The 16,072-nt window shown below is 44.3% G+C and overlaps 1 protein-coding gene across 1 annotated transcript in view; it reads left to right on the forward strand.

Moving 5' to 3' along the window:
- The window catches only part of MRPS23 (mitochondrial ribosomal protein S23), a 67,656-nt gene extending 62,677 nt beyond the window's left edge, over nucleotides 1-4,979 (forward strand). The window contains exon 6 of the mRNA XM_084822467.1: nucleotides 4,525-4,979. Coding sequence (XP_084678593.1) covers nucleotides 4,525-4,566 — 42 coding nt within the window. The 3' untranslated portion in view covers nucleotides 4,567-4,979. The remainder of the gene's footprint in view (nucleotides 1-4,524) is intronic.
- The last annotated feature ends 11,093 nt before the right edge of the window (nucleotides 4,980-16,072 follow it).

A 16,072-nucleotide genomic window follows, 5' to 3' on the forward strand; every position in this document is an offset into this window, starting at 1 on the left:
ACTGAAGTGTCGCGCCCCCACACTCACGGGACTGCACAGCTATGCATTTCAGTATAATGGCAAAAAAAGGGCACAGCGAGGCTCTCAGGGAAGCGCGCAGTACATCGCGAGTGTATCGCAGGGCATGGTGATTCGAAGCTGTACTGCTGTGCAGTTGCGATGGGAGGGGGCCCCCAAAGTGGTGCCATATAGATGGGGCCCAAGAGAGAGAGATCTTGGGGGTTGTGGTAGACAGCTCAATGAAAATGTGGACCCAATGCTCAGCTGCTGTGAAAACGGCGAATTCCACGTCAGGAATAATTAGGAAAGCAAGAGAAAATAAAACTGCCAGTGCCATTATCAGAATGCCTGTAGACGAATCCATGGTGTGACCACACATGTGTCCAGTTCTGGTCATTGCACTTCAACAAGGATATTGTAGTGCTGGAAAAGGTGGAGAACAGGGCTGATAAAATGATCAAGGGGCTGGACCAAGTCCCCTATGGGGAAAGTTTACAACATAGAAAAAGGTTTCTAAGTTTACAACTCAGAGGAAAAGAAGGCAAGTAAGGTGGTACGTGATAGAGGTGTATAAAATTATACATGGTGCGGAGAGAATAGACAGGGAGAAGTTTTTCTCCCTCTCTCATAATACTAGAACCCAGGTCTTCAAATGAAGCTGAATGGTGGGAAATTCAGGACAGATAAAATGAAGTATATTATTTATTTATTTATTATTTATTATTGCATTTATATCCCGCCTTTTTTCCTCTTGCAAGGAACCCAAGGCGGCTTACATTATCCTCCTCCTCTCCATTTTATCCTCACAACAACAGCCCTGTGAGGTGGGTTGGGCTGAGAGTCTGTGACTGGCCCAAAGTCACCCAGTGAGCTTCCATGGCCGAGTGGGGACTAGAACCCAGATCTCCCAGCTCCCAGTCCAACACTCTTGCCACTACACCACACTGGCTCTCAGTATTGTTGCCCAGTGCATAGTTAAACTACTGCAGGATATAGTGATGGCCATGAAACTTGGACAGCTTTAAGCGGAGATTAGACAAATTCATGGAGGAGAAGGCTATCAATGGCTACTAGTCATGATGGCTATATGTTACCTCCAGTATCAGAGGCAGGGTGCCTCTTATACCAGTTGCTGGGGAACATGGACGGGAGGGTGCTGTTGCGCTTATGTCCTGCTTGTGAACTTCCCGTTGGGGCATCTGGTGGGCCACTGTGGGAACAGAATGCTGGGCTAGATACGCCTTTGATATCTAGTCCAAGCAAAGGCCCTTGCCGGAGACCTGCTATCAATCAGACTAGACCAGGGGTGTCGAACCTCTTTCAGCTCGAGGGCCAAATGTGATTTTGGAGAAGCTCTCAGGGACTAGATTCCTCTGGTGGGCGGGGTCAAAAATTCCAGCATATTTTAGCTTAAAGCTCTCACTGCCAATAAGTAATCATTGGGAGAGGCATTGCCACCTGGATTTGGCCTGCGAGCCTGAGGTTCAGCACCCCTGGACTAGACTTTACTGGGTTGGATAGTCAAATAGTCTGACCTAATATATCGCAACTTCCTATGCTCCTAACATGTGAGAGCCATCTATTTCTCTCTCTCTGACAATGTGGATCCCTCACACTTGTGAGGAAGCTGCAGTTACCTCTGGCTACCTGCACCACGTTCTCAGGGTTAGAAAAAAAGAAAAACCACGTTCTTCTCTTTCACATTATAGAGAAGATCGTAGGCCTGTGCTGTATAGACCTGTGAATTTCCTTCATATGTGAAGCAGCCCTTAAGGCAGGAGACGGATGAGATTTTAATCAGAGATCTGAAGGCAGTTTGAAAGAAAGGTTGCTTGCTTCTGCCGTGTACACTCATCCTGCTTTTGGTTCTGGTTTTTCAGTCTAGTTAGAACCTGATTATCATAGGCAGTCCATGTTTCCATAAGTATTTCTATACATTTTAAACAGGATGGGACAGCTTAGTCAAAGAATGACTCACACAGGGGATGTTCATAATAATAATACTTAGCTGTTATATAGCACTTTAAAGAAGTGTTCATGGACATCAAGGGTTCCCAACCTTTTGGGACCTGTTGGCTACTGTGTGAACAGAATCCTGGACTAGGTGGACCCTTGGTCTGATACAGCAGGGCTTTTCTGATGTTTTTATGTTCAGGAGAATCAGCGTGGTGTAGTGGCGAGAGTGTTGGACTGGGAGCCAGGAGATCCGGGTTCTAGTCCCCACTCAGCCATGGAAGCTCACTGGGTGACTTTGGGCCGGTCACAGACTCTCAGCCCAACCCACCTCACAGGGTTGTTGTTGTGAGGATAAAATGGAGGAGAAGGAGGACTATGTAAGCTGCCTTGGGTTCCTTAAGGAGGAAAAAAGGTGGGATATAAATGTAATAAATAAATAAATAATAAATAAGAACATCATCATTTCCTGGCTGGATTAGACAGTTAACATTCTGTTTCCATTCCAAGAGGCCAGCCGGATGTCTCCAGATCCTTCTTCCCCAACTAGTGTACCCTCCAGTAGTGGTAAATTGCAAAGTGCAGGCACTCACTGTGACCATGCCCATAGCCACGCCCCCAAGGAGAGTCCAAAAAAGCAGGCAACTGTGTTGATCCATATCTCATCTCGACTAGAACTAGATCTTTGGTAAAGCTTAATTGCCCATTCAATATCAAGCCACCGCAAAATACGTTGCATTGTAACAGGGATAGCTCACAACTATATATTGTTGCTGGGGAAATCTGTTCTCCCCCACCTACTGTGTGAGGATTGCAGAGGGAACAGGGAAGTCTGGGGCAGGGGTGGGTAGGCAAACGACATCAGCATCCCTGCTAATCAAAAAGTGCTGGTGCTGCAACTCTGTGAGCCCTGGCTTCACCACACCACTGCCCTCCAGATGTTTTGCATCACAGCTCCCAGAATTCCTGACCATTGGCCATGCTGGCTGGAGCTCATGGGGGTTTATGTCCAAAACATCTGGAGGGCACCAGGTTAGGGAAGGCTGCTCTAGATGCTCATAAGGAAGGCATGAACGTAGTGGCCACTGGCTGGTTTTGCACAGCACACTAACCCACACTCCGTGGTTGAGTGTGGGTTGTTGTTGAACCATAGGTTAGTGTGTTGTTCGGTCCCCAGGACATTTTCCACAGGGTGGCTGGTTAACCATAGAGTGTGGCTTATTTTTTGAGAACCTGTGGTTTGTTGTTTGGTTGTTCAGGGTGGTTAAGAAACCACACAGAATGGTCATCAAGCCACCCTGTGGAAAATGTCCTAGGTTTGGAGAACAGGCTAATGGTTCAACAAACAGCCCACAGTTCAACAACAACCCACACTCAACCACTGAGTGTGGGTTAGCATGTTGTGTGAACGCAGCCATTGTGTTCTTTCTCCCCAGCATCTGGTACTTAAATATATACTGCCTCTGGACATGGAAGTTCTATTTAGCCATCATGGTTAATAGCTGGTTGATAGACCTGTCCTCCATAAACTTTTCTGATTGAATCTCTGGCAGCCAGCGCCGCATCCTGTGGAAGCAAATTCCGCAACTTAGCTATGCGTTGTGATGTACTTTCTGTTGCTTTTCCTGGAACCTAGTTAATACCATACAAATCAAGCAAATTTTTGCGCTTCTGACACAGCTGTATAAAAACTGGCAAAAAGAAATCCTTGCTCTTGGCCAACTTAGAGTCTAAGTAAGTTATTTGAAATTGGATGCTATTAACCCCCCCCCCCTTGTTTTTCTGCTTGCTTCCATCATGTTGGAGGCAATCAGAGCTCTACCCTGTCGGAAGATTGCCTTGTCCGTTCCAATGATCTTTAACTGCCCGTTTTCACGGCAAAAATCACAAACGCTTTTCTCATTGTCCGGTTGCATTGCCAATCGCTTCCCATTTCTCCACTTTACAATCCCAGAACTCTGGGCCAGTCACATCCCATCAGGACCTTTCTACATCTTGCCTTCCCCTGCCCCCACCCCTTTTTGGTTGCTCTTAGTTTTAGCAACAGCTTCACCTTCTGGAAACTTCCCCATGAAAATAACCACATGCTGTTGGGAAGTTTGGGGCGTTGCTGGTTTTTACACTCACTGCTAGGGTTTCCGCTTATGGATCACCTAAAAAGAAGAAGAAATGCATCACCCAACAAAGAGGACACCAATTTGCATAAATCTGCATATGCTAATTTATATGTATGCAAATTTGGAAATTATTATAATTTAAGTAGAAATACCGTACTTCTCACCATAGTGAGAAAGACTGACACAGTGACTTCTGTGGGCGTCTCTACATTAAAGAAAAAAACCGCCATCCTACCTTTGTGGAGCCTTTCCACGTTCACCGTGGGCTCCCAGATGGCGACCATGTGATTGCTGAGTGGGGAAGTTTTTAATTTTCAGTGTTCTATAGATCTCAATGAAACTTTGCCATCTAGTGGCTGTTTTAATAGTGCAACAACAAACGTACACAGTAGGGAAAAGCCAGGATATTTTAATAGCTCATTATCTCTGGATCTTTTTAACATGGAATAACCAGGAAATACCGCTGGATGTGCCTTGGAGGTTGACGACATCATGACCTGCAAACTTCGTGAGTGATCCGCCATGTTGTTGTTCAGTCGTTAAGTCGTGTCCAACTCTTTGTGACCCCATGGATCATAGCACGCCAGGCCTTCCTGTTCTCCGCGCTCTCCCAGAGCGTGCTCAAGTTCATAACCCGCCATGAGTGCACGATAAAAGCCTTGTGTGATGGCGCCCTACATATATACCTGGCTGTTCAGTCGGCAACCCAGTAGCTAACTGTGGATGGCCAATGGTTCTTATGGTTCTTCAGTTTTAAACTGGAACTGGACAGGCTGGCCCTTCAAATAGAGGAACCCCAGGTGCCTATAGAAAAAAGTTTATTATGGTTCTTTTATGTTGGCCCGACACGTTCCATCTGATAATACAAATGGATGAGGTTTGTCTGTCTTAGTATATTGACTACAAGATAAGCCCCCGAAGAAGGAAATTAATATTTCCGAAATGCGTTGGGACAACATAAAAGGACCATAGAATCATAGAATCATAGAATAGTAGGGTTGGAAGGGGCCTACAAGGCCATCGAGTCCAACCCCCTGCTCAATGCAGGAATCCAAGTCAGAGCATCCCTGACAGATGGCTGTCCAGCCTCGTCTTGAATGCCTCCAGTGTGGGAGAGCCCACCACCTCCCCAGGCAATTGGTTTCATTGTCGTATTGCTCTAACAGTCAGGAAGTTTTTCCTGATGTTCAGCTGGAATCTGGCTTCCTGTCACTTGAGCCAATTCTTCCGTGTCCTGCACTCTGGGATGATCAAGAAGAGATCCTGGCCTTCTTCTCTGTGACAACCTTTCAAGTACTTGAAGAGTGCTATCATATCTCCCCTCAGTCTTCTCTTCTCAAGGCTAAACATGCCCAGTTCTTTCAGTCTCTCTTCATAGGGCTTTGTTTCCAGTCCTCTGATCATCTTTGTTGCCTTCCTCTGAACCCTCTTGGATTGGATTGGATTGCTTTATCATCTGCTCCAGAATTTTCCTTGGGATTGATGTCAGACTGACTGGTCTGTAGTTCCCAGGTTCCTCCTTTTTAACCTCTTTGAAGATAGGGACAACATTAGCCCTCCTCCAGTCATCTGTCACTTCCCCCGTCCTCCATGATTTCTCAAAGAGAATAGACAGCAGTTCTGAGAGTTCTTCTGCCAGTTCCTTTATTACTCTACGATGCAGTTCATCTGGTCCTGGAAATTTGAACTCATTCAAAGTAATTAGGTGTTCCTTGACCATATGCCTATCTATCTCAAGCTGCAATCCTGCCCCTTCAGCCTGCACTTCGCCTTTCCCAAGGGGGTCATAGACCCTCTTTTGGGAGAAGACTGAGCCAAAGTAGGAATTGAGCACCTCTGCCTTTTCTTTGTATCGTTTTGCCATCCGTATTTAATAGCTGAACAACCATTTCTTTCCTCTGCCTTTTACTATGCACATAGCTGAAGAAAGCCTTTTTGTTGTTTTTAGCATCCCTCGCTAACCTCAGCTCGTTCTCAGCTTTAGCCTTCCTGACACCATCCCTGCAATTCTGTGCTACCTGCCTGTTCTCTTCCTTTGTTACTTAGCCTTCTCTCCACTTCCTATATGTGTCCTTTTTTGTTTTCAGGTAATCCCTAAGCCTTTTGTGAAGCCACATTGGCTTCTTCTGTTGTCTTCCACCTTTTCTTCTTGTTGGAATTGTTTGTGATTGTGCCTTGAGAATTTCCTTTTTTAAAAGCTCCCACCCATCTTGGACTCCTTTCTCGTTAGCGTCACTTGCCGTGGGACCTTACTGATCATTGTTCGGAGTTTACTAAAATCAGCTTTCCTAAAATCCAGGGAAAAACAACAACAACCTTGCAATTATCTATTTTATTTATTACATTCATATCCCACCTTTCTTCCATCATGGAACTCAAGGTGGCTACATGTGGTTCCCAGGTGGTCTCTTCTCCAAGCACTGACCAGACCCAAACCTGCTTAGCTTCAGCAAGGTGGCTGCCTCATGTGCCTTCAGACCATGCCCTGGGACCATCATAACCATCATAAACTTTTTTCTATAGACACCCGGGATTTCTCCATTTTCTTTTCTCCTTGTTTTTTTTCCTGTACATGTGTCTCCCCTCCTCTTTTTATCCTTCAAATAGAGGACACCTTCAAATATTGGACTGTCCTTTGGCAGCCCTTCAAACGGGACTGTCTTCTGTAAAAGAGGACACAAGGCTACCATACAGTTGCTGTTGAATGGAAATGGAGGTTTCTACTTGTCAGGAATGTATCAATACTTCAGCTAAATGGAGCCAAGGCAGCCTTTAGTCCTCCTCCTGCTTTTGCCCCATTAACAACAGAGAGGCAACTAAAAGTAGCCAGAAAACCCCCACGAAGTGATACAAGACAAGATCAACACTATGCATTCAGAAATACATTACAAACTGTCAGCACCAGAAAATTCCCGAACACTGTCATCTGAATGTGGAATGACAAGAAGCTTTTGCTTAGTGCAAGTAAAAGAGTTTTAGTGGGTGGCTGCGATTAGTTTGTTTTGTTTTATATGCTTTACACATTTTAAATTGTTCAAAACAAACATTTGTGGAAGAGTTTTGTTTGAGAATGTCCTTGTGTTGAAAGCTTGCAATGTATTTGTGAATGCAAATAGTTCTGGGGTCTTCAGCGTGGTGCCTGCAGACACCTTTCTTGGCATTCACCAGGTTCCCTGCCGCTCCTGATTCTATTTTCTTTTTAAATGTGTATTTATCTAACTGGGAACCTGGTATGCTTCAAAGCAAAGTGCTGCCCTCCAGCCCCATCTTTATTATGGTTCTAAACAGTGGTTTTATGTTTTGGAGGTCAGACCCCTACCTCTGCCTTATACTTAGGTTCTTGAGCAAGTCACTTTCAGTCTCACCAGTTTGCCTTCTGTGAAATGAGTGTTTTGTGACCAGCCGTGCTCACCATGGCAGCCATTTTATGAATGGTTAGCACCTTCCCCATAAGCCATTTTGTGAGAGCACCCATGACACGCTCTCAAAATTCTAAATGTGCCCACCAGCCCAAAAAGGTTGGGGACCCCTTCTGTAGTTGGTTATTCCATGGTAATTTTGTGCTGCATATCTTGTATATTCATGTGTATAAAACTAATACACATTAGTTTTATACACAGCTCAGTGTGATAGAGCACATGCTTTGCACGCAGACGGTCCCAGGTTCGATCCCCAGTTTCTCCAGGTAAGGAGAGGGAAGATTCCTGCCTGAAACCCTCGAGAGCCGCTGCCAGTCAGTGTCGACAATACTGGGCTAGATGGACCAAGGGTCTGGCTCAGTATAAGGCAGCTTCCTACGTATGTTATGTATTTTAGGGAGTCCCTGAAGAAGGAGGTTATCCCCGAAATGTTGGGGAAGTGGCACAAAACAAACGGGCACTCCTGTGATCTGGTAACACTTTCGTTGTTTGTTTTTACCCTTGCCATCCCTTTCCTGTCTCCTGCCCAAGCCTTCTCCCCCTGCAGTGCCTTCTTCACTCACACCCCTCTCAATCCCAGGGGCAAGCAATCCGACAGGCATTTTTTGCGGGTACATAAGAACATATGTGGGCAGCTGGTTGGCCACTGTGTGTACAAAACGCTGGACTAGGTGGACCTTTGGCCTGATCCAGCATGGCTCTTCTTATGTTCTTGTGCTGCCATAGGTGCTTTCAGTCATTGTTTTCCCTCCCCAGAAGTTCAGGATCTGTGTCATTCTAAACTTTTTCTGTCTCTGAGGAAGCTCATGCCGGCAGCTATTTTGAGATCAGAACTTTTAGTAAGGGTTTCACAGAGTTTAATAAACGTTTTCGTTCTGCCCTTCAGTCTCCTGTGGCGTCATTTTATAAATTCAGCAGCAGCATATTACCTTGCCTGAACCCCCAGTTTGCCACTTCCCTTACCACCGTGTAGACTTGGGAGGTGGGAAAAAAAGATAACATGATATATAACTGGGAAATTTGGCATGGGTTGTTCAAATTCTCAATTGTGTTCCTTCGGCCAAACATAAGGCTTCCAATTCCTTGGTTGTTCACTTCGAAGAACAATATGGGCCTACCAGATACTTTTAAGTGTTTGGGAGGAATTGGTCACTACTTCAGATGACTGGATGTAAACGGTCAAACACCTCATTTATCAAAGGTCTTCATCTTAGTTGGTAAATCCAGAGGTTGGCCCTTTCCACCATAGGTTTCCAATACTCTTTGCAGGCCTTACATTCATACCAAAGCAATCTATTTTGCCTTTCCCTCTCCACCCCCCTCCGCCCCCGCACATTCTGTGCATACGGCAGCTAAACAAAAAAAGAGCATGTAATAGAGATAGTTGGATTGTCAGGTTTCATAAAGTAGCCTGCGAATCTTCAGGCCAACCTTCCTTCGCTAGCCTCGCTCTTCCTCCCGTAACTGAGCCAACAAGATATCTCAAGGATATTCTGGTTAAGTGGTTGCAACATGAGCAATTGGCAAGAGGAATCTTATTGTGTGTGTGTGTATGTGTGTGTGTGTGTGTGTATGGGGCAGGAGGCAGGCAGAGAAATTGTACCGTGCTGTTCTGAAGGGAAAGGCTGAGATTTGTGCCGTGTGGCAAAAGATGAGACTTTACAGCCTCAGTGGAGCAAAGATGGAAATGAAGAGGTGTCCTTGGCATCACTCAATTTTAGGTCACTTATTTAAATGTATTACATTCAGGGTCTACAGGGGCTTGCATCCCTTGGGGATATTCCTGACTCCCTCTCTGCATATTCAGCTTTCATTGAAGGTGGGCGGGAGCCCTAGCCATTTTATTTGTGTAGATATAAGGAAAAGCATACAAGCAGAATTCTACCCAGTATGAAACAATACAAGTAAAGAACTTTATATGTATTAGGCTATCTGCATTTATAGGGCGGGTGGGGCGGGGGGGCAACCTGCAGCCCTCGGCCTAATGTTATGAGGCCTTCAGACTAATTTCAAAAGCCCTCTGGATGCAATATGGCAACAGCGATCTGTTGCATATGAAAGAAAGAAAGAAAGAAAGAAAGAAAGAAAAAGAAAAGGGGGTGGCAGACAAAGAAAGGGGAAAAGGATAATAATCAACCCACCACTGACATATGGTGTCAGGATTCCTTTAGCCCCCACTTTATTTCAATGCCGAAAACAAACACAGACGAGAGGCTTCAATCTACAGATTTTAATCTATTACTCCACAGGGTCATACAGATGCAAATTCTCAGTGACTCTCAGTCTACAAAGGAATGCCCTCAGGGGATTCAAAAGGAAGTTATGAGAGTTGCCCGCCATTTGAAGAGGGAGGCGGTCTCACTAGCCCAACTTAAGGGCGGGAGGTCCCTCTCTCTCGTGAGGCCTCTAAGTGCAGCTTTCCACACAAGACCAATTGGGTAGACCATCTTAAGTTCCGCCCTGGCCTTCTCTCTCTTTGCCCTGTGTCTGGCATCTATTAGGTCAGACTCCCCAAACCCCACCTCCTTCTGTTCACTGTCTCTCACAGGGGTGTGTGAAGAGGGACCCTTATCCTCAGCCAGCTGGACGTTTGTAACCTGAGAAGCTGGCCTAGTCATGTCTGGACTAGCTTGGGAAAACACCTCCCCCATGTCTGGCAGTTCTGCTTCAGAATCTGAACGGCTATCCCACTCCCTATGCTCAGAAACACCCCTGACAGATGACCCCTGACCGATTACGCATGAGGAAATGTGGCCCTTGGCAGCAAAAAGCTTGCCCACCCATGATTTATATTCTGGTTCTTCTGCAATTATTTTCCCAACCCCTTTAGGCCCCTTTATGACTACATTTCTGGCTACCTGGTGTATTATGTGTGTAATACACCCTTCCTCCAAAGTTTGTGTACATGGATCTATCCATTCTTTTTCTTCTATGAGGTAGGTTAACCTGAGAGTGAATAACTAGTCCAGGGTATTGCACTAGTTACCCTCATTTAGGGTAACTAAATTAGTTTAATGGCTGTTCTGGGAATTAAACTAAGCTCACCTTGTTCCAAGCATTGCAATCTAATATAACAACCATATTTAGAAGCAGTTTCAGAGTTTTCAAAATGTTCCATTATCTCACTAAATTCTTACAACAACCCTGTAAAGTAGGTAGGACAATATTATCAGACAACCTCTGCTGGGTCAAACCAAAGTTCCATCTAGTCCACCATTTTGTCTTTCCCCTGGCCAACCAGAAGTATCTGGGAAGCCAAGAGGAGGGCATGAAGGAAATCGCATCCTCTCATTGTTATCCACCAGGAACTGGTATATTCAGAGGCATACTGCCTTGGGACATGGAGGTTCCATTTAGGTGCTCAAAGAACCATTCTCCCTGCATTTGCTAGTCTCCATACAAAACTATCTGAGCCAGTGACCATCGTCACATCTGGTGGCAGGAAATTCCATAAAGTAATTCTGTGCGGTGTGAAGAAGTACTTTCTTTTATGTATCCTGAATCTACAGCCAATCAGTTGGACTCTTTGGCCCTAGGGATGTATGGATTTTGTAAAATCCATTCTGTCTGCATTTCACAAATTGTCAGGTGGCTTTCATTCCGTCATCCGTTTCATTCCGTTTGACGGAATTGGATTTTTTCCAATTACCTGAATTTGCACAAATTTGCACTTGCGCAAATGTACAAATCCTCCCAAATGCGCATTTTCATGCTTTAGCCTATGGGGGGAATGCACATTTCCCCCCTGTTGGTTTTGTATTTTACGTATTTTTCTACAACTAAATTTGTGTAAAATTCCAGAAAGTAAACAAACAAAAAAATCTACAACTCCACAGAATCCATACGGCTTGGGAAAAGCTGGTCCGCTGTGGACTCCACAGTCAGAATAACAGAAATCCAAACTCATATGATTCCATTGTGGATTTCTGCTAAGTTCTGATATTATGAAAGAAGGATACGGGACGGGATGGGGGACAGATTTTTATCCACTTTCTCCACACAATGCATAAATATTACATACTGATATGGAACTCATGTGGATCCTATTCTTTATGTAGCCAAAAGCCTCCTCCTTATGCATCATCCATGCACAAGAGGGAGGTATCAGCAGTCATGGGGGAACCCAAAGGTTTGCAGAAGGACAGTATAACCTATCTGGACACTATGATCCAGGGGAGGCTCAGAGGATGGCAACAAGGGAGAGGGCCTACTTGGTGGTAGCCCTCTGATTGTGGAATGCTTATGTCACATGACAATAATTGCCAGAGCACCTCTCCTGGTATGAACCTCCCCATACACTATGATCGTCATCCATCATCCTTCTCTAAGTGCCTCCTCCAAGGGAGATTTGGAGGATGGCCACAAGGGAGAGGGCCTACTTGGTGGTAGCCCTCTGATTGTGGAATGCTTATGTCACATGACAATAATTGCCAGAGCACCTCTCCTGGTATGAACCTCCCCATACACTATGATCGTCATCCATCATCCTTCTCTAAGTGCCTCCTCCAAGGGAGGTTTGGAGGATGGCCATAAGGGAGAGGGCCTTCTCAGTGATGGCCCCTGATTATGGAACACTCTCCTCAGTGAGGTACCCCTGGTGCCAACACTGTCATCTTTTTGGCACCAGGTTAACACTTTCCTCTACTCCCAGGCATTTGACAACATATGATGGGGCTTTTAATGCCAGTTGTTTTATCAGGTCCCAGTATCTTATTGTAACTGGGTTTTTTAGCTGTTTTAAATTGTTTTTGAATTTTATATGTTAAACGTTTTATATTTTATTATTTCTCACCTTTGCGTTATAATTTTTGTGAACCTCTCAGAGAGCTTCAGCTATTGGGAGTTACAGAAATGAAAACACTTATGGGGGGGACCTAAGTGTGGGGGTGGGTTGGGGCAGAGCCCAAAACAACATAATGAGGTCTAAGCATACTCAGTGGCCTAATAATAATAATAATAATAATAATAATAATAATAATAATAATAATAGGACAGCAAGGAGCATTGTATATCTACATCCATTACATGTTCAAAATCCACCTTATAAACAAGTTAGCTGAGCTGCTGAAGGTCAACACAAAGTAAGGCTAGTGTGTTAGAGAAGGACAAAGGAGCCCTGAGTTCAAATCTCCACTGAAGTTAAATGGAATGGGGTATCTTGGAAGAGGGCATGGCTGGCTGGCTGGAGCCCTGAACAAGCACACTCCATATTGCAATATTTTGCTGCTGGTGCCACTTGTATTCCCACATATCAGATGGAATGGCCCAGTAATATTTTATGCTGCAATGTTGATGTTTTAAATAGTCTGTTAAGCACCATGAGCATTTTTTTAAAAACTGCAAAGGCGGGGTATAAATACTTTGAAAGAATAATATAATAAAATTGAGTTCATTCAAGATGAGGTGCAAAGTGCCCAGTTCACAGTAGTTACAATGTCAGATAACTCTCTCAAGTTGTCCTCCGGTTCTCTCTTTAAAGCCCAGTGAAAAAATTTTCCTCAGACTCGTTGCCACTGAAAGTTAAATCCCCACCCAAAGTCATGGGCGCCCAGTATTGCCCTTTTGTTTATCTTGGGGACACATCAGCGGAGGTGAATATCCTTTTACAGTTTTTGCTCCGTTGGAGGGTGATAGAACAAAAAAAAGAAAGAAAGAAATGGAGGGGAAACATCGATATTCTCCATCTCCTAAAATCCAGCAACTAGCCTTTTGACACCTCATCTTCACAAAGCCCTTGCTCTCTGAAGATTAATTGATGTAGGCCGCTTGGCCTATTTCCAAATCCCTTTTGAGCCACCATTTAAGAACCCTCCGATATTTTTTTTTTTTAAAATAAAGACGCTGAGGCTTGCTTTTTTTCTTTCTCTTTTTTTTTAATGGATTCTCAAAATGATTGTCCGGCTTGACAAATTGGATTCTTAAAGCTGATTCTTGAAAGAAAAGGCTGCGGGTTTGACAAGACAAGAAACAGCTCATCCTCTGAGGCGGGAGGATAAATAAAAATAGTAAAAAAGGAAAGAAATCCCATTCTTCCACCCTCGTGCTACTCAATGGGCGCCCTGGCTTGTCGCTGATAATCTTATCTCCTCTATGATAGGCAGCAGAGCAGGACAATAGAGACCTAAAGCCAGCTGTAGGTTTGATAGCCCCCTGATTAATAGGACTGTCCAATGAGCACCTCAGTATCCGGGAAGAATGATTAATGGCATTTTATGTGACTTTTGACCCCTCCCTCTTCCCAAGGAAACGTTGGGAAGAGCGGGGTGATAATAGATGGCAAATTCTCTCTGTCTGACAACTGAGATTTCTGCCCATCCTCCTTTTGTGTGTTGGAAATGGCATGCCAGAGTCGGCTAGAAGCGTGCAGTTCAGTTCCACAAAAATCAATATCTTCTTTGCCAGTCCTTCCATTGAGATGTTGGCTTGGTCATGCACCACGCACTTGGTTCCACAAAAGGTGGCCTTTTTCAATGAGGAGATGCCCTTTCCTGCTCCAAAATTCACTTGCCACCACCTGGAACAGGACTGCTTCACAAGTATCCATATTATTAGGGCATGAGACAGATTTAATATGCATAGTGAGGCCCATCTGGAAGCACCCTAACTGCTTTTATTTATTTTTATTATTTATTACATTTCCATGCCGCCCAATAGCCAGAGCTCTCTGGGTGGTTTACAAAGATTAAAAACATTAAAAAATACAATATACAGAGATTAAAAACCATGGACATAAAAACACATGAACAGACAATATACACAAAAGAAACATACATCTAAAACAACTTCAAACAACCATCTCAAAAATATCGTTTATTACATTTCTCTTTGAGCCCAAATGAATGAATTCTTCTCTGAGGTCAAGCTCTGAAAACAACAGTTCTATGCTTTTGCAGTAATAGCCAGTTGTGCAAAGCGCCAGTGGCTAATGCCCATACCATCTCTAAGACCCCCCCCCCCAATTTACAGGGCCTTTTTGCTCTTCAATTTGATTTAATATCTACTAGCTGATAGACCCGGCGCTGCCCGGGATGTAAAATTGTCATAAAATTGGCACTATTTGTTAGAAACACATTAAGGTAGGTTTACGCTTCTTGGAAAGGCTCCATAAGAAAGGTGAAAAGGAAAATTGAAGAGATCTTTTGTTTATAAGAATTTTTTAAAAACAAAATAAATAAAGAGGACACAACACAATTTTCGCTTATTGTTACAAACTAATTCTGGAAGGTATAACTGTATGTAGGAAGAACATGGAGATTCCCGAGCAGCATGATGGGCGACATGGCAACGGCGCCAACAACTATGGACCTAAAGTTAAATATTAGGAAAGTAGAAGTTCGTTGTAAGGCTTGTTTATAAACAACAATTGTTGTTTTTCCAGTTGGAGCAAAGATATAAATCTGATTCGGGGAACCCCGTTTTTTTGGAGTCATGTTGAATCCACCAGACTTGATTAAAAAAGCACAACAATTACAATGAGCAGACTGAATAAAAAACACTACTAAAAATGCAAGAGACTGAATCTGTCAGCACTTGTTATTGTTTATTCGGTCAGTCGCTTCTGACTCTTCATGACTTCATGGACCAGCCCACGCCATAGCTTCCTGTCGGCCATCGCCACCCCCAGCTCCCCCAAGGTCGAGTCCATCACCTCCAGAATATCATCCATCCATCTTGCCCTTGGTTGGACCCTTTCCCTTTTGCCTTCCACTTTCCCTAGCATCAGCATCTTCTCCAGGGTATCCTGTCTTCTCATGATGTGGCCAAAGTACTTCAGTTTTGCCTTTAATATCCTTCCCTCAAGTGAGCAGTGTGGCTTGATTTCCTGGAGTATGGACTGGTTTGATCTTCTTGCAGTCCAAGGCACTCTCAGAATTTTCCTCCAGCACCACAGTTCAAAAGTATCTATCTTCCTTTGCTCAGCCTTCCTTATGGTTCAGCTCTCGCAGCCATAGGTTACTACGGGGAATACCATTGCTTTAACTATGCGGACCTTTGTTGTCAGTGTGATGTCTCTGCTCTTCACTATTTTATCAAGATTTGTCATTGCTGTCCTCCCAAGAAGTCTTCTGATTTCCTGGCTGCAGTCAGCATCTGCAGTAATCTTTGCGCCTAGAAAGACAAAGTCTGTCACTGCCTCCACGTTTTCTCCCTCTATTTGCCAGTTATCCGTCCAGCTGGTTGCCATAATCTTGGTTTTTTTGAGGTTTAACTGCAACCCAGCTTTTGCACTTTCTTCTTTCACCTTTGTCATGAGGTTCCTCAGCTCCTCCTCGTTTTCAGCCATCAAAGCGGTATCATCTGCATATCGGAGAATGTTAATGTTTCTCCCAGCGATTTTAACTCCAGCCTTGGCTTCATCAAGCCCAGCACGTTGCATGATGTGTTCTGCATACAGGTTGAATAGGTAGGGTGAGAGTATACAACCCTGCCGTACTCCTTTCCCAATCTTAAACCAGTCTGTTGTTCCGTGGTCTGTTCTTACCGTTGCTACTTGGTCGTTATACAGATTCCTCAGGAGGCAGACAAGATGACTTGGTATCCCCATACCACCAAGAACTTGCCACAATTTGTGATGATCCACAC

Source organism: Heloderma suspectum, chromosome 16, assembly GCF_057233095.1.
Source record: "Heloderma suspectum isolate Gila_16-S chromosome 16, 16-S_ref, whole genome shotgun sequence".
NCBI lineage: Eukaryota > Metazoa > Chordata > Lepidosauria > Squamata > Helodermatidae > Heloderma > Heloderma suspectum.